The sequence below is a fragment of the Oculina patagonica genome, chromosome 2, assembly GCF_052425735.1.
Source record: "Oculina patagonica isolate OP01 chromosome 2, crgOcupat, whole genome shotgun sequence".
Lineage (NCBI taxonomy): Eukaryota > Metazoa > Cnidaria > Anthozoa > Scleractinia > Oculinidae > Oculina > Oculina patagonica.
The window spans coordinates 4,447,063-4,466,238 of NC_135759.1; the positions used below are offsets into that span (position 1 = coordinate 4,447,063).

At 36.2% G+C, this 19,176-nt stretch overlaps 1 protein-coding gene across 4 annotated transcripts; it reads right to left on the bottom strand.

Moving 5' to 3' along the window:
* Nucleotides 1-4,398: 4,398 nt before the first annotated feature.
* Nucleotides 4,399-19,134, bottom strand: LOC144642719 (inositol polyphosphate-5-phosphatase A-like). Of its 4 annotated transcripts, none has more exons than XM_078501764.1 (19): nucleotides 18,971-19,134; nucleotides 18,602-18,643; nucleotides 18,349-18,452; nucleotides 18,141-18,231; nucleotides 16,459-16,522; nucleotides 15,824-15,855; nucleotides 15,489-15,560; nucleotides 15,057-15,109; nucleotides 13,450-13,513; nucleotides 12,522-12,577; nucleotides 11,842-11,926; nucleotides 10,064-10,159; nucleotides 9,383-9,531; nucleotides 9,015-9,065; nucleotides 8,392-8,452; nucleotides 7,177-7,236; nucleotides 6,955-7,006; nucleotides 5,782-5,818; nucleotides 4,399-5,449 (listed from the first exon to the last, which is right to left on the bottom strand). In XM_078501764.1, the coding sequence occupies exons 1-18, from the start codon at nucleotides 19,031-19,033 to the stop codon at nucleotides 5,799-5,801; spliced, it is 1,215 nt and encodes a 404-aa protein (XP_078357890.1). In that variant the 5' UTR covers nucleotides 19,034-19,134; the 3' UTR covers nucleotides 4,399-5,449; nucleotides 5,782-5,798. The 4 variants fall into 4 exon arrangements, with proteins under 4 accessions (XP_078357890.1, XP_078357889.1, XP_078357888.1 ...); XM_078501763.1 differs by having other exon boundaries at nucleotides 7,177-7,239; XM_078501762.1 differs by lacking the exon at nucleotides 5,782-5,818.
* Nucleotides 19,135-19,176: the final 42 nt, after the last annotated feature.

A 19,176-nucleotide genomic window follows, 5' to 3' on the forward strand; every position in this document is an offset into this window, starting at 1 on the left:
GTAAGCTTAATTTCTTATTTGTATACCGAATATACATAAAGAGGTTTATAACTGTTATTCACACCATTTTTATTGCCTCATAGTTTGGTTTGCCACTGTAATTTTCGTAACGTTTTCTTAAAAACTTTTTGCAACTCTGACAAAACTAAAGGCAACGAAAACCAGCTCAAACCGGAAGTGGTGCTCAATCAATCAATCAATCAATCAATCAATCAATCAAACTTTATTTATAGAGGGTTACACGTAATATTTTTACAACTAACAAATTTGTGGCCCTCTCTAATGTACTAAAAATTTAAGATTCTATTATAAACAATATTCTATTTTAAATTTTATTTAAAACCTATTTTAAAATCGAAATATATGTTAAAAATTTAAAAATATTTTTTTATTCAAAGTAAATTTTTATAAAAAAAAAAAATTAAAAATTTATTTTTTAAAAAAGAAGAAAAATTTTTTTTTTTTTTTTATATTTTTTAATTTTTTTTTGGGGGGGTTACTTTTTTTTTTTTAACTTTTTTTGCGTTTGACCGCTGGCCACCGCTGTGTGCACAAGACCTTTAGAGATTGATTCGTCGAGTTACTGATTGGCTGATTTCAGCGACATTTCTAACGTCACTGATACTGACTTAATGAATAAAATCATATGCTAGTGTCTGACACACATTGCTTCGTTCAGCCTGTTATTGAACTATAGCTGGTCTCGAGAAGCCTTTGCAAGTCCTATAACTATGAAAAAACCTTCCTGTTAATTTCCTGGTGTTCTGTGCAGTCGTTTGCGTAGGTAAGGTCCTAACAGATCTAGACATTGCCACAACTATTGATGGAGTGTAGAATAAAGCCAAAACTTTTAGATTTCACGCTTACGTGGATATCGATTTGAGGATATAGTTCAAATGAAATGCAATAAGCGATATCGGACTTCTGATAACAAATGCGGACGTCGGGATAAAATCCAATATTTATGAAAATGGATAAAGGCAAGGCAATAGAGCGGGAAAGTAATTTATCATATTATCTTTCCTTTGTTCTCTTTTATGAATATATGCTTCCAGTCTTAACGCGTTGTTTACATGCAGCAAGTCTGTCGAAGCCGAACTAAACCTATAGCATTAGGCGAATTGTTACCAAAAGGCATTCTAACAAGAAACACCCGGATTTGTTAGGGTTCGTTTTGTATCAGTTTCCTTTATCTGCTTTATGCCCAGTAAGCTGCAGAAAGGAAATGGTCTGTTTGGAAACAAACAACGTTTCATGTTCTATTCATGAACATTGTCATTTTTGTAGTTTTCTACAGTTTGCAGATGTTCTAGGCGGGCTTCTTAATTCCATCCATACGAAGAGACTTTACACAAAAGCTTGACGTTGACATTTCAGAAAATCTTTAGACCATTCTGCGTTAAGCACCGCACTTAGCCCAAAATAAAAGGAAAACATTTGATTTTTGAAGAAATCAACGAAATCAAGTCTCACGGAGTATAACAGTTTGCATGTGATTGATTGTAACGATTTATTTGTTCTAAAGGATGATGTTAATTAATTTTACTGAATCCTTTTTGAATTTTTAGTAGCGAATTTATGTTATTGTGTAGTTTTAAGTCTTTTCGTGTTAAGGAATTTGTATTTTTATATACATCATTTTACTCGTATTTTAAAATGTTTTGTTGTACACGGCCCCACAAGCTATAAGCTTTAAATTTTACCGTGTATAAATAAAGTTTATTATTATTACCAGTAATAATCAATGATTACAGGAGCGTGTTCGACGCAAGATGGACACTACCAGAAAACGGGAAACCAGACAGTGGCGAAACATCACTGGGAGCGAAGAGGAACTGAAGAGGATTTATATTTGAGGGTCTGAATAAGGGTACCTCGATAACACTAAACATTCAATTTTTTGGCTCTGTAACATGAAACTGTAAAATTTTAGGCATTTTAACACTAACAGTAAAAAAATCACTGTAACAGTAAATTTTTATCCAGAAAGAAACAAAAACGGTTCTAAAAGGCCAATATTATTTGTTTAGTATATAAAGAAGTTTACGGTCATTTTCCGACGATTTCCGATCATTTCGGTAGATTTGGGAAAATTACTGCACATTCCCGAAGACTGCCGAACATTTCGGAGTACTACCGAAGATGTCCGAAGACTACCGAAGATTTCCGAGGAGAAATCCGAAAATTTTCTCTTAGTTCATGAGCGATTTTATCCGATTTCTGACGGGCAGATAAGAATTTACAATGCCAGATTTTTCACAAAAAAACCCTCCAAACACTAAACAGTATTTTCTCCGGAAACAGTAAACATTAATAAATTGGCCAATATAACAGCAAACAGTAAAAATTATGGGCAAATAACACTAAACACTAAACCCCATTCAGACGCTCATACTTGTGTCGCAGGAAACCTTAAAATAGTAGTCCATTTTTTATTTAAAATTGCTATATAAGAGCACTGAAACTGTTAACGAGCATCTTCGGCTGCGGATGGCTCGGATGGAAACGGATTGCAATTTGAAAAAGTTAGGCAAACGTTTTCAAGTTGTTTCCGTGTGTCATCAAAAAAATCGATATTTATAGCCGTAGGTTGATTTCTATCCGCAAATTAAGGTTATATCTTCCTTCAGATGTTCAAAGATAATGTTTTTTCATGGGTTTAGTTGCCTACCACTAATTTCAGAACATAGACCAAAAATCTGCGAAATCCCCCTCGCAATCATTCTGAAAGTAGCTGACTGTATTCTCAACATCTATTTACTTACGACAAGTAAAATTATATCCATTGCTAAAGGAGTTTTGGAGTTTTTAATGTTTACTACTGATTCTTCAATGTTTAATGAGCATATACAGTTCTTTTAATCGCTACTTAAGTCAATCAACTCCTACTGGCAACTAACATACTATTTTAGAATTACAATAAACAAGTCAAGTTACATTTAGACCCAGTGCAAATATGGCCGCCGTTAATTCTTGTCTCCCAGAAGGAACACTTTTCAATAGAATTTTAAATTACTTGAACGTGAAGAGTCAATGTCTGAAGTTTTAAGGCTATACTTTTATCTAATCAGAAGTTACTGAGACATTTTTATTGTCAAAAAAAAAAAAAAAACATGAAAAAACGAGGCTAGGCAGGCCAGGGTGGCTTTTTCTATACAAATCTCTTCGATTTAAATGAGTAACAACTTTGCAACCTTTAAACAAAAATCACTGAAATTTCTCAGGGTAGTATATCATTCCATTAATTTTAAAGTGTCACTATCATTGCTTTAGAAAACTTGACCAGACAGCCTAAGACACTGGGAGCCATTTTTTTGCATAAGGTCAAAACAGCCTCAATAAAAGCTAAAAAAGGCTGTTGATAATCTGAAAGCTACATAATTTTAAACATCTCTGATACACATAACAAAATTAAATTTACATCTCAAATATAAAGAATATAAAAATGCCAATATATAGTTTTTAATCTTTGGAATCCGATTGACCGGACAAAAGCAAGATTGTGAATCACCATTAAATCAACCTCTTGATTCAGTTATAATGTAATGTACATAATATTATATCTTTGTATTATATTCTAATTAAAATAATTATATACCTCAGTTTTAAATATCTTTAAGCTCGTATCGAACAAACTAAGAAAAACACAGTACATAAAATTACCTTCGCTATTTGTACCAGCACTAGCTATCTAAATTAATATTTTTATTGATTAACATAGCAAAGCTCGCTTACTTTGGCAATTAGCTTGAAGTGATGATCGTCTTCTTACTAGGTCAATCATTATCCAAAATCAAAAAAAAAAAACACTGATTTCCAGTGTGCTCTGTATATGTACCATTAGTTTCTTTATAAGGCCATTGTGGGTTGCCTTTTTCTTACATCTAAATTGAAGAAATAGTTTTTTTTTTTTAAAGTTTATGAACTTGCAAAACTTTTTCAAAGTGCCCAAAAATGAGTTTGATAAAACGAAATGATATCTTCGTGCAACTTAATGTTTGAAACATGTAAGTTAAGGTCACCAGACACCCCAACTGCACTGACAAGGGACAACCCGGACGTCCCTCCCTGCGCCGACACACTGATGATCCCAGATTGACGCCCAGAGAAATGACCGCCAGGAGTGACCCCGGAGCGGATGTGTGTGGCGCGCGGCGCCGAACGCGCAGAAGGAGCGCAAGCAATACAGGGCAATGACCTTAAGTTCTTTAAATTCCAACAGTTTTTCACCATTGCCTCATTTTGAAAAAAAAAAAGAAAAGAAAAACACAACCCAGAAATGACATGTTTGATGTCAGTCTGTCTCATTAGGAAGACAAAATAAAGTTCTCTTGAACCTGTCAAGAAGTAAATGCCTAGATTTAAACAGTGGTTAATCATATAGTGCATTTCATTAACATTTTCGGGATCAATTTAGGTTTCTGGGAAACTGCTAACCTACCCCTCCCCAAACCTAACATTACCCCTTACTTATCGCTTTGGGCAAAATGTTAGGTTTGGGGAGGGGTAGGTGAGAAGTTTCCCAGAAACCTAAATTGATCCCATTTTCACTGTTTGTTCTCATGTGAACTGAAACCCCTTGTGTATAATTAACTTTATATAGGACTTGCATGTAATATTTTGATAATTATTTTGTTTTTACTCTACTACGTAACGTGGTAATAAATTATTACTGGGACTTAAAGATGAATTCCAGTCCGTACTGCGCAATCTCGGCTGCAATGTTTATGTGAGCCCACACGAAGGAATGTTTACAAGCAAAACTAAAAATTCCGCGACAAACTTACATTTTTCTTCATCATTAACGCCAGATATCCTTGCAGAACAGATAATAACGAGTAGAAGAACCTTGACGCTATTTCAAACCGACGTTTCAGCTCATCGGAAATTCTTAAACGAAACGAACTGTAATGGCGGACTAAAAAACTTCATGTATGCTGTCACCGAAGTGTAACGTTTCAACGAATTCAAAACAAAAACGAAAACAAACCCCGAGTCTGCGCAGTACGGACTGGAAATCAGCTTTAACCTTTTCAGCCCTGACATTACAAAACATTGATCACTACCTATTTTCTTACAAAAATGAATAAAACGAACTAAGGCAGGCAGGTTTTAGGAATAAACAAACGTTTCACTAAAGGAATAACTGTCTTAATATAATAGAGTGATTTTATTTAACCCGTGAAACAATATCTAACAATAAGTGCGTAATTAAGTCAAAACTAAACAAAAGAAAACAGTGGAATTAGTGTCTAACAATATCCAAAAGTGTAATCACTCTAAAAGATTCTCCCAGATTGTACATTATTGAAACACGATGTATTAAGTGTGGACCAGTGAGGGAAATTTGTTTGCCAAAATCAGGACTGAAAAGTTATCAGTTTCTACTCTCAAACGCTTGTTAGATATTCTACAATTTCAAGAGGTCCGCCGTTTCTTATGAGACCAGCTGTGAAAGGAAAGGGAACAAAAAATTAAAATTCAAAAACAAGCGTACCTATATGTACAGTAAACTTTCTGTTTAAAGAAAAATTCACTAAGGAAAACGGAAAGAGGAATAGCATTCTGGTTTCCAAGAACAGTACTTATGGTTTAAAATCATGTGGACGAGATTTTCAACTGCTTGAAACTTGACAAAATATTTTAACCACCTCCAACAATGTGAGAAGTCACTCAAATTACGTTTACCAAAGTTAAAGTTTGCATTTTCTCAACACGCCAACGCCAAGGTTATGTCACGGATTTTAAGATTTGTTGCTTTCAAAAAGAAATGCAACTAACCTTAATACCCAGCGTTTTCACCCTTCAGAGTTCCCACCTAGGACATCAAACAAGTTAGCACGTATGATGTTAAGCAGCTTTTTAAGTACAGTATGTTAGATACACGCAGTAACACAGACACATAGAAACAGTATTCACGCACAGCTTAAGACTCGAATGCTTACTATATGTGCAAAAAATAACTAGCAAAACAGATAAACAAAATTTGAAATTTGTTTTTTTTTTTAAAAAGGATGAGGTACAGCTTGTTTTGTGGGGGAGGGGGAGGGGGTGACAAGGGCCTAAAAAATGTAACATTTATTGCCAAGATCATGTCTTAAATGCTTTGATAAACGAGGATAAACTTTGAAGACAATAACAGTTACTGCTCTAAATGAAGGCATCAAAGGGATGTTATTTACTGTGGCAGATAGAGGATCACCAAAAATGGAGCTATCTGATAGTTCAGAAAAATTAAGACAAAGTAGGCCTCTAGCAAAGTCATATAACAGGCGTGAAAGATCAGGTCTGTCAAAAACAAAGGTAACAAAAAGAAACGGCTAAGGTTGCATTAAACTGTTAAAACTTGAATTTTGCTTCAGCAAAACGTTATTATTTTATGTGTTAATGTAAGTCAATGGATTTATTTTTAATTATTACTTGCAGGAAAAAGCATTACTGATTACGCATTAGGAAGCAAGTTAAAAGAAAGCAACACTGAACAACTGAAGACCAACACCAAGTTATATATTGTTACCCCAAGTCCATCAAATGATGCTTCAACCTTTGTTCAATACCGGCAATCTTTAATACAAGCGTGGTCAGCACAAATAGCTAAAATGCTAGTTTACAGGTGCAACACAAAATAAAAATACAAAGTAGAAAGGTGAACAGCAACTATTTATTGAAATGGAGGGTGTCTTTTCCCATTTAAGATGCATGTATGGTTGTGTACATGTAAGTTAATAATACTACGTGTACAGCTGTGCTTCATAAAGGCTGTTAATCCTCACCATAAAACCAGTTTAGCATCAAATTTATAACAAAATTTAGAAATACACAACTAACTGAGATGGGGCTCAATGGATAAATATATACAAGTAAAAAAAAATAATCTGGAAAATTACTTTAAATTTACTGGCTCAAAATTACTGAATAATCATTAAGTTACCCACAAAAAATGAACTAACAAACCTTGAGGAAAAGTGTCTTCAGACGAATTCATGTTAAAGTATAAAAATACAGGCTGTAAAGAAACAACAAGAACTTGTGAAGATAGAACATCTATCAACCATGCCACAAAACAATAAAGACTTGAAGCATGCAGTGGAAACATTGTGATTTATATCACAAGTGATTGTTAGAAAAAAGTAAATACTTTAGCATTATTATAGATACTGGGATAGTTTTATGTACCTTGTGATCTCCCATGCAGACTTGTTTACCAATCATATCATAAACCACTGCGGATCCTTTCTTCTATCAGAACAAAGACAACATTGTAATGCATTTCTCCTATATTCTTTTAATTATGCAGCAATAATAATGAGGATAAACAACAGGAGATCCCCGGCATCTTACATGCAGCAAAGGTTAAAACAATGCAGCGAGGAAGAGCCTGGCAGGGGTGATGATCAGTATTTATTAAATGAATAAGGGCCGGTAAACACACTCTCACTGGTCACATGGAAATGACCATATTAAAACAGTCAAATCCCATTGTGGTTATAATTTGGTAAATCTCGCCTGAACATATTAAATAGATTCAGCTAAGCCTAAAAGCGGAGCTCCACGGTAATTTACTTCAGTTGCCCTTCATTTATAAATCTGAATGAATTCATAAAAAATAGCACTTGACAGGGCTGTGCTCTAAGGGTGCCCGGGTGCCTCAGGCGACTAACTTTTGTCTTTGGGCGACCAGATAATCTTATTTCTGTCATATAAGCTTTATGCTAGGCACCCTGAATCTCATAGTTTGGAACCTTTGGGCTCCTTGTAATTTTTCTTAGAGCACAGCCTTGACTTGAGCTAATCCAATAGAAAAACCATTTTCTAATCAGCGGTGAACTTAAAAAAAAAACACATGACCTCGATGAGTTACATGTATACACCTGAGCCCGCGATATGGTCACGTCATACTGGTGAGCGGACACCTTGTATTGACAGCTGTCAATTGGCGACGTTTGTAGGTACGTATGGACGTACGCGCCCGCGAGCCATGCTGCTAGCCATGCATGATTTCCATGAAAACTCAAGTTCATGGTTTTCCTACATCTGTGGATTTTCTATGGTTATGGGGCTTCACTCTACGGCCCTTCGAGCCGCTGTGGAGCTCCGCTAAAATGCAGCTTGGTTGGATCTGAATTGAAGCTCCCTTAGTCTTAGTCGTATGTTTTGTCTTGATAGGTTATATACATGTACACAGAACCTAGATAAACAGAAGTTATTCATAAGCAGTTACCTTGTATATTAAATGAAGATGTTATTGGTTGATTGATTTTCTTGATTGATTGTTTGATTGTCGCTATAATGATATCAGGACAAGAGACTAAAATAACTGGTCTCTAGGAAATTAGTTGTCTTGGTTCATTTTCTCTGTTACTTACTACATAATTTATAAAAAAGGCCAACCTGATCTATTATAGCTCTGCTTGAATGACTCAAGAAGATTCTGTCACACCATGATGGACACCTGAAAATATTCGAAAAACAACAGTCTTAGGTAATTTTAAAAACTCATCAAATGTTAGTTAGTTTAGGTCACATTATGCCAGGGCTCGAGACTAATGGTAGCCAACTAGCCAAAGGCTAGTAGAAATGCAGTTTTGGCTAGTAGGGTTTGGGCTTTCACTAGCCAAAATGGCTAGTTAAAATATCAGTAATTTGATTGGAAGAAAAAAGAAAACAGAAGAAAGCGAGAGAACAGAACTCACAAGTACACTGTATCACATTAAAAATCATTTAAGACTGTGGACAAGCTGAAATTACCAAAAAGTAACCTAAAATTAACCCTGAAGATAACGAAAACAGAGTTAGTGGTTTGGCTAGTGAAATCAAAGCTGTCACTAGCCAATAGGCTAGCTAGCAAAAAAGTTAGTTTTGGGCCCTGCATGCACTGAAGTAAAGAAAACATTTTTCAAATCAAGTCCATAATATTATATGATCTCTGAGATGAGTCATGAGGCATTCTCAACTGCTCTGGGACCAATCGATGACTTCAATGTACAAAGTGGTTAATTGCATGAATGACATACCTTGAGTCTCCATAAACTGTTGTTTCCTTGATATTCTCACTAAAAGGATAGCTGATAAAAAAAAAAAAAAACAACATAAAATTACATGACCACATTTACAGTCTGTATATAGATGTAAGTTGATTACTATAGGTTTATGAAACAAAGTACAATTTTTTGGTTTTTTGGTACTGGACAGCAAAGGGGCAACTGCTGCCTAACTTCTTGCAGAAGAGGTTTTCAAAGAAACTATATGTCTGAACAAGTCTTTTGCATAGCATCAAAACCATACTGAAAACCCCTTCATTAATTTAACCACACAGTACAATAATTTATGACTAATTATATTCAATATCCAACATTAACTGTACATGTTTATCTTTTCATACCTAGGACAAAATGAAATATCAAACTCAAACAGTCTGTCTTTGAAGACATCAAACTCTCTGTTGTACTTTGAAATTTTCTTTCCATTGTGGATTCTAAAGATACTTTGGTCATGAATCATAAATTTCCGAGGTTCCAGTGTAAGGAAAACCTACCAAATGAAGTAATTAAAAAAATGTTGTTAATTAGTATAAGTATCACTATCAGCAATGTGAATAAATTATATTACAGGGTTTAAGTAATCTAATTTTTATGATTAATAGTTCACTGGTTGTCTGGGTTCATAGATGTAGTGCATAGCCTGTCAAGTGCCACCCCCCCCCCCCCCCCACTCCCCGAGTTGAGTTTTGATTGGTTAACAGGCAATGGTATATGAGCTAATATACCATGCATGGACCACAAATAATGGTAGGTGTACACATCAGAAAGAACGGCTGGTAACCTCAAATATTGCAATTCTTTTGGTGTTTTTAACAAAACAATTATTCCACTCACACTTAAATTATTGAACATTGGATATGAGAAAGTTATAGCAAACTCGGCGCTACGCGCCTTCTTGGCTATCTACCATCTCATATCCAACGCGTGCTTGTCGAATAATTGTTTAGTATACCAGGAGAAAGTGTTGTGTAACTATTTTATACCATGCCATAGAAAATATGCTGTGTACAGTGATGACTCACCTTGTCTGCTTTCTTTCTATCTCTGAAGATGATCTTTGAAGGAGTACTCTCTCCATCTTTTCTTATATGTTGTTGTGGCAGCCCAGCACAAAGAAACTGCAAAAACACCCAGCATGAAAATCAACACAATCCAAGGTTGCACAGTCTGGGGGGGGGGGGGAGGGGTACCCAAAAAAGTTTTATACAGGGAGGCTCCGCCCTGAGCTCTTACCCCTTACCCTTTTATATACCATTTTGACAGAAATTGTACCCCTTTCGTATACCTTTTACTGGAAAAAGGTACCCCTTTCATATACCTGAAAGATAATACAGCCATAAATTTCATCTGTTCAAAATATTTTAATTAAAAGCCCTTTTAAAAAACCTAAATGAATGAAATCCCACCCTTTTAATACCTGAAGCGTGAAAAAGGTACCCTTTCGGGTGGAGCCCCCCGATAGGCTATTTATAGAGAACCGGGTCAACTTCTGTTACACAGGGCAACAAAAATGCAACCATTTCAAGGATTTTCAAGGACCAAACTGAATTTTCAAGGACCACCTACCAGGAATGTAATTTTACAGATGGTACATTAATGCACATTCCCAGTCCAAGCTAACAGGGTTTTAAGGTTTTTAAATGCCTAAAAGGATGCGGCATCCTTAAGAGTTCTATACAAAACTGATGGTGAAATTGTTTTACTGACATTTGATCTCAGGTGCGCAGTTGGATTACTTTGCTTCTCAATTTCCCTTTATTACCTTCTTTTTCAGTTTTTGAAGCTGCTTTACATAGGAAAAGACCAAAGTCTGTGTAAAGCAATTCTTTTTCACCCCCCTACAAGAAAATTTAAAGAAAATTCAAGGACTTTTCAAGGGAAAATGGAATTCACGGACTTTTCTAGGACTCCCCCTAAAATTCAAAGACTTTTCAATAATGTGCGAACCCTGTTACATGGACCCGTTTGGAACTACCGGTAAGCCAGATATTTACATGGGGCGTTTCTGGAGCTGGTCTGAGAATGGATCAAAAACTGGACCTGCAAACCAGCAGACCTGTTCAAGTTTAGGACCCACTCCAGTCCAGTTCCAGAGCGATCCTGTGTAAACAGAAGGCCTGTCCGGTCCGAAAATTGGACTGGATCCATTTAGATCTGTTTGGAACCAGTCTTGTGTAAACACAGCCTTACACTGTCCTCAGGCTGGTTAGTGATATAGTGATACTATGCAGCTAAGTATAAGATACTGATTAATTTCTGCATGCATGCTCAGTCTCACTGAAAAAAAAAAACATCACACGGCACAAAATTGGAGGATGGGTATCAGATAATATACAGTAGTGTGAAAAAGTAATGCACCCGAAAAGCGCAGCGAACACGTGGAAACGCGAAGAGCACGAAAAAGTTTGCGTACCGAGGGAAATTTTGTGAGAACAAAGGCCGATATTTCTTCAAATTTTCCTTACCTCAACGATAATTCGCAATATTTCGCTGAAATACGCTACGAAAGTTCAGGATCAAGCGAATATCGCGTGAAAGTGCCTGAAAATTCGCGAGTGCGCGATAATCGCGAAATATACCACACACAGCAAAAAAGACGACGAAAAAGAGAAACAGCGCGAGTCCCAGAAATATCGCTTCAAGAAATTTCCTCCAAAAGCCCCGAAAAGCGCGAATCTCGCCGAATTTCGGGTGCATTACTTTTTCACAATACTGTACATTGATCACTGGATTTTATGGAGAACTGCAAAATAAACCACCATTATGTAAGTTAGAATAATATGAGCACAATATACTGTACCTCCACTACTCTTTTGTTGTCAAGTCTAAAGTTGAAGTCACCAAATATCATATGAGGAACCAAAGGAATGGAACTCTGTTGTAATCTGAGAAAACATTGTCAAAATTGTACAGTTACACTGTAACCAACAACACATGATAAATTGTATTAGTATTTACAATTCAGCTCATTAAATTCATTTTTAGTACATGCTGAGTGGTTAACTCGGGGGTGTTTAGCAAAGAACTTTCTTTTGCAGCTAAAGAGAAATGTGTCTTTTTTTTTTTTTTTTTTTTTTTTTTTTTTATAAAAAACTAATTTTGGCAAAATTGGGGGGGAAAAAAGCCCCGCCGGCAAAAAAAAAAAAAAAAGGAATTTGATACTAAACATTCCACTGGCGACCAAACCCGAGGGCGGGGGCCAAAGGCCACTAAGGAAAAAAGGTTCTAAAAAATGTTGACTGTTGACAACTCTTCACTCATTAATAACATTGTTAATGTTGATAGTATTAAGTACTTCAACATTTTAGTACCTCTCCTGATAACTGAGATATCAGTTGTTAAAAAATTAATGTTACAGTTACACTGTAGATGGCTTCTCATAAAATGGTACACTGGAAAATGTACATGTACCTGGCAACAAAACAACTGCAGCAGAAAAAAAAAAAGCTTAATATGTCTAAATTGATGTTGTCATCTTACCTGTCTAGCACATGGTCAAGAGCCCTCTTGCGATTTTTAGTGTACAGGGATGGGGTCTGAAAGAACAATTACGGTAAGAACTTTAATTAATGACGATGACCACCAATCACCCTATCCATAACCCTAGTACCCTAACTGGTTTGGATTTTGGTCACAGCATTTTTTAATTTCGAATGATAACATGCTGTTATTCTCAAAAACAATACTTAACAATATAATATTATTGTCACAGTGTGCATTCCCGCACATGGCCCTGGTAACTGCTACTGCTGTGCAACATTTAGGGGAAAACTGACCTGGCATATTTTTATACCAAGTAATCTTTAAGGAAGACTTGTCGGTGAAAGAAGAACTCAAGAAAGATCCAATGAACGAACTTGGCCCAAAAGAATAACTGTTACAATGCAACGAGCCTTACCGTGGCCACCTAACAAACTTTTTTTTTTACAAGACAATAGAGTGCTATCGTAATATCATTATTTGTTTGACAAACACCTCCTTGCAAAGTTTTTTTGTAATTTTTTTTTGCCTGCATTTTTTTTGCTTCCTTGCAAAGTTGAATACAATCAAATTAGTAATTGTTACATCGTATTTATCAAAAAAATGCAGTGAAAACGTAACATAATACAAGGTGACAATTGTAAAAACGTTTGTTGGGTGGCCACGGTAAGGGGCCTCACACTGTAATGGTTACAACAGCAATGATCTCAATGGTAAAGTTTAAACATTTGTAAAGCGCCTAGAGCAGGCCTGGATAGGCGCTATAAAAATATATTTATTATTATTATTATTAAGTGATGGTGTAAATGATGGTGATGATGATAATGGCAATGCTAATGCTGATCACAATGAAGGTGACAATAATAATGACCTTTTAGATGGAAAATTAAAGTGCAAGAATGAGTCAGTGTTTTTTTTTTCAACTCACCACCTCAATGGAGACCAAGTTTGAAGCATCATGGAAGAGATGGATGTTCAGCAAATCAAACACGCTGAAACACGAAAGTGATATTAAAAATTGTTATTAAAAGAAGAAACTGAGATGAAAAAGGTAAAATCATTTGAAAGTACCATTATGTTACATTAACGAGAAAGGAGGTCTCAGATACTACACTTTGTGATGTACTGCATAGTGTTTGAGTGTACCTGTCTAATGTTATATTAAATACATTTTTTTGTACACTGTATAGTACATACACCAGATGAACTGTAAACCATGACAAATTATTACTATGCAATAGCTGATCAAGCGTACTTTGTATCAATTTTTTTGAGTAATAATGGCTTGTTAATTGTGAGCTGACTGCTGCAGTGTATGACCTGTGTAACTGGCAACATATACAACAGTTACTGTAGTTATAAGTAGGCAGCAGGCTGGCAGTTGCCAGCTTTCTTTAAAAAACCCTTGGTAAATAGCTATAAGTAATAAAAACCTATCTGATGTATTTCTTCCAACATCCTCAAGGCTAGATTAGTAAGAAGTACAGTCGGAGCTCTCGTAAGCGGACACCCTCGGGATGCAAAAAAAGTGTCCGTAACTGGAGCTGGCCGCTTACGAGAATGGTTCTCGGAAGCAGCCACTAGAGGTGTAGGGGATAGATGGCCGCTTACGGGAGCTTGCCCAGCTAACAATAACCGGACGGACGTAGATGACGACAAAACTAACACTGATATATGGTATTGCAATTACTGTTAAATCATTGTGAAGAACGCCGATGTAAAGTTGATTGATAAAAACAAGATACAGAGGCTTTTTTAGGGATTTCCTTTGGGGTGTCCGCTTACGGGAGCTTAAAAACAAAGAAAAAAGTCTATGTCGTAATCTGTGAAAGTGTCCACGCCCGCTTACGGGAATGTCCGCTTACGAGAATGTAAAAATACAGAGTTTGTATGGGAGTTGAAACGGGGTTTCCAAGAAGGCGGCCGTAAGTAGAGCTGTCCGCTTACGAGAGTGTCCGTTAAGAGAGCTTCGACTGTAATAACATTTGCTGTATGCTCAAGCCTAGTCCCAGTGGTCCATCAGGACAGAGCTTAGCCCAGTTTCCATAGGATGAAGTGACTAGGAGTAATTCTACATGTACTTTTCCCTACATGTACTTTTCCCTGGATGGGATGCTGATCCACAACAGGGTTACCCCCCAGTATTAAATTTGCCAGAACTCATTTTTTTTTTACAAACTGGGTGGAAAGAGGCACTAGCACACAATGCAGTGCCCCAGCCAGGGCTTGAAACCTGGACTGCTTTAACCAGAGTACAGTGCACTAACCAATAGACCCTTTGCATAAATGGCGTCCTCATTTGAATAACAACACAGATACATCCTAAGCCTCACGTTCACGTAAAAAATCCTTTGTTAAAAAACATCCACATGAGGCTAAGGATGTACATAGTATTGTTATTCAAATTTGGGCGCCATTTATGCAAAGGGTCTAGGCCACTGTCCCTCGGACCATTTTAAGGCCACTTTTGACTTTCCACAAAATTATATATTTTTTTAATATTCTCTACACTAGATTAAGAGCTATATGTCTTACCACTTGTTTATCTTCCATCGTGTTCTCATGAAGCCCTTACGTGACCATTTGAACTGCAAAGTAGTGCACAAAAGAAATGTAATCTTAATTAGCATCTTTAGGATTTCCTTTTTGCTAATTGGTTTTAGTCACAGTGCACGATTTAGAAGATAACTTTCAAACAATAAGAGTGTTTCATCGCATTTCCAAACACCTTGAAGTCTGTCAGAAATACTCTGCTGCATGTCATATTTTTAATCGCATGAAAGGCTTGTAAATTGCTGGTATGTCAATAAGCTCATTGCCCGCGCGCATTAGGGTCACGTTCAGAGTGCCAAGCTTCAAGAAGAAGTCTCTTGTAGTAGTCCCTTGCTCTGTCGACAAATTTATTTCTCTGTCCTGTTTGATATATTACTTACATGTAATATTAATAACATTGTACCTTAACCTTACCTGTGGGAAAAAATCCAGAGGAAATTTTTCTTTCTTCAGACAGGGGATATCTGTGAGGCTTCCAACAGAGGTCTTAAAATAATCAAACATTAAATAAATACGTACTGCACAACTTCTATGTAGAATATATTAAGAAGGAACATGAAATAAAAAAGGCAAAACATATTTGACATACATATATTTACATGTACATAGTCATATAAGTTTACAGAATTGATATTAGATACAATGTATGACATTTTGATACAAGAGTTTGATGAAAGAGTAAAAGTTAGTTTAAGTAGATCTAAAAAGATAATAAATTAAAGTATGTGCAAAGTATTGTTTCTACTTACTTCTTCACCTTGAACCTTGGTGAATGCAGAATCTTTATTAAAGGACATTTTGAAAGTGAGAAAGGGAAAGAAACAATGTTAATGATGCTACATGAGTACCAAGGAAAAAATATTTTCTACTTGTATATTGAATACCATTGTGCTAACAGATCACTGGTGTTCAAACTTCCGAATGCCATTCTCAAACCAATTTTTTTGATGTACAATGTACATGTATGAACCACACAAATAATATCATTACAACCCTCCAAGTTAAGACCATTTTAGTCACCATGGCAACTAAAATATTAGAGCTGGCGGCTAAATTGGAACCAAAGTTGCCAGCCCTGGCGACTAAAATTGAGAAGAAGGATTAGTGACTAAAATTTTTCACTGGCAACCAATCTTGTGCAGTTGGTGGCCACTAAACTTGGAGGGTTGCATTAAAGATGTGAATATTGTAGCAAGCAAAAGGTTTATCTGAATTGGTATACAACATGTAGAAGTTCATGAATTTTTTGATAATCCTAACTGGGAATTTTGACTATTACGCTAAATGCCCATAAACTAAAGGTGAGAACCCTTTAAAATTGTTATAGGTTAGCTTTAATGACCGCATAACAACAATAAAATAAAAGTACCTACTAATAAAATACCTTCAAAATTCCAGAGTGACACATCCTCTAAGGACTTGCTTACCAGATATATACATCCAAGAGCCTGATGGCAAAAATGATATCAACAGGACTTTCAATACATGTACAAAATTAAGATACAGTGGAACCTCGATTTAACGAACCTCTATATAACGAAGTCCTCGGTTTAACGAACGATTTTCTTCTGCCCGTCCAAAAATACAGTAAAAATGTATGGAACAGGACCTCGATATAACGAACCTCGATATAACGAAATCCTTGTTATAACGAACACAATCCAGAGACCCAAACGTAAAATGTACCTTGATATAACGAAAAAATGTCAACACACGACAAAAGATGAATGCGGAACAGACCAACAAAGATAAAAATCCTTTAATCCTGTAACAAGAGAACAAGTTCAAATACATAATTATGCTCTTACTATGTGCATATATTAGACATTATAAATTTTATTTTCAGAAATCGTCATCCGGAAATGCTGGGTTTGTAGTGCAGCGTAAAATTGTTAAAAATTGATTAACTATACCTCGATATAACGAACGTTTTGGTTGTTTTTCCGCAAATTCGTTAAATCGAGGTTTTCGAAATAACGAACCCTCGATATAACAAACAAATTTCCCCAGTCTCTTGGCACTTCGTTAAATCGAGGTTCCACTGTAGTGACCAGTAAAACTTAATGCCAGTTGAGTACAATGCGTGGTTCCAGAAAGTATCCATACTCCTGCCACAGAAGGAATTGGAAATTCCAAGGAGGAGGGGTGTGTGGGGGGGGGGGGGGGGCACAAAGACCCAAAACTTTAAAGCAATGTATGAAGCTAAATTGGAATTTTCAGAGGGGTGGGGGGGGGGGTCATAGGGTAAATCCCTTCCGTGGGGGGTATGGATATTTTCTGGAACCACACAATGTACTTCAAGCTATTTCATCTGAGTTTGCCAACTACACTTACAGCTTTCCTACAATATTCTGTGGAGATCATAAGAAAGTGTAAAAGTTTGGGAGAACTTTATAGCTTGGCTTCAACATCTATAACTCCAAAGAATTTCTTGTTCTCCCAAACTTCCATTGATGCTTCTATGAGAAACCTTTTTCTTAGCCTCATTGCCACACTTTTAACAATCATGTACTGCGGAAAATGTGCAAAATATCCTTTCTTCTTAAACAGCAGTTGTTGCTAGGGGCAAATGTGGTTGTTTAATCAAGCATCAAGTGCTAAACAGCACCTTTTGCTCTTGAGTAAACAACCTCTTGACTTTCCTTAATTTACATGTACCCCTTGCGGGCCATTTATGTACAAACATGTACAAATTTATACCAGTTATCAACACAACAATTTTACACCACATTCAATAATTTGGTGAAGCTTAAAACAATTTCGATGCCTGGAAACTGAAAAGTAGCGATGTCAATTGTTGTTAATATAATATTAGTCATGTACATGTATGGAAACTACACATGCCTTTAGCCCGACTATGTTCACTTTCCTTTGACAACAAAAATGCCAGATCTCAATATTGGGCTTGTATAAAAAACTTTTTACAGCGAAACAACATGTAGATAACCTAACCTAACTACCCAAAATTATAAGAAGTTTTATTCAAAGAGATAAAAATAATAGTAGTTATTACACCTGTAAACTGTTAAAATTAACAATTATTCAATTTATTTTCGAGTCAGCTACCGTATAATGTTCTTGTCTTTTGTAGTCTTGATCGAACCACGCTCGCACTTTGTCAAATTTTTCCTTCAGTTGAGCCTGGCTGAGGAAGACTCTGAAATTAGAATTGAAGACCGTTTTGAATCTCTAGCTTTATCAAAACAAAACATGATTTCGTAATAACAAACTCGTTACGCCATAGACAGCTTCACATTTGACGCAAATTTCTTACCGGGTAAAATCCTTCACATTTTCTAGGGATTCCTCGCCAGAGTCTTTCCCTCCACTTTCTTGAAAGTGCAGTGCCACGAATTTTGGTTTAAGTCTGGTTATTGTCTGGCGATAAGAGCCCAAAAAGACAGTTATTAGCTTATTAATTTGCAAACTAACAAAATCAAAACCGCAAGAGTGCGAGTATTATGCAGTGAAGGAGATTTCATACAACATCACGTTCAGTTTTATTTGCAAAGAAGGCCGATACTTACACCGAGAGTTTCTCGAATCCACTGTTCCTCTAAGCCATCACGCTACAAATAAAACAGACAAGAACTTATCGATAATTGTGGCCCCGATAATTGTCGACAAGGGAATAAAACCGAAGGCCTCCTTTTGTAAACAAGCTTGACACAAAAGCAAAACAAAATACTCGCTTTTTACACTTCTTTACAAAGTCGTCTTCCAATAACAAAAAGGTGACTGAGAGAAACCTTACGGTTAAGCCACTGTTTTGAGCAATTGGCCGGCAATAAAAAGTCAAACCACACAGGAGATCACAGGATGTGAATAGATTACATGTAACGACATCTTCCAACTGCTTTCAATTAAAAACAAACAAATTTGGTTTAAGAACTCACGTTTTCGAAGATGGAACCAACATTTGCCGTTATAAGCAGAACCGGCACTATGTGCTCTCCCATATTTATGTGTTACTGGACATATTTTGTTATCGTTGGCATTTTTATGCCTCGTTGAAGAGCTACAAAGCGGCTAAAGGCTTGTTCGAGATCTTCCGTTTCCTTTTCGCGCCAACAAGGCTTGTGGGTACCTCCCACGACGGCGA

Excerpts from the sequence above, each read along its gene's own strand:
- LOC144642719 (XM_078501761.1), bottom strand. The coding sequence starts at position 19,033 with ATGGGAGAGCACATAGTGCCGGTTCTGCTTATAACGGCAAATGTTGGT. Across the intron at positions 18,232-18,348 it reads AATGTGAAGGATTTTACCCG|AGTCTTCCTCAGCCAGGCTC; the intron begins GTAAGAAATTTG and ends TTCTAATTTCAG. Across the intron at positions 12,578-13,449 it reads ACTTGGTCTCCATTGAGGTG|ACCCCATCCCTGTACACTAA; the intron begins GTGAGTTGAAAA and ends TTGTTCTTTCAG.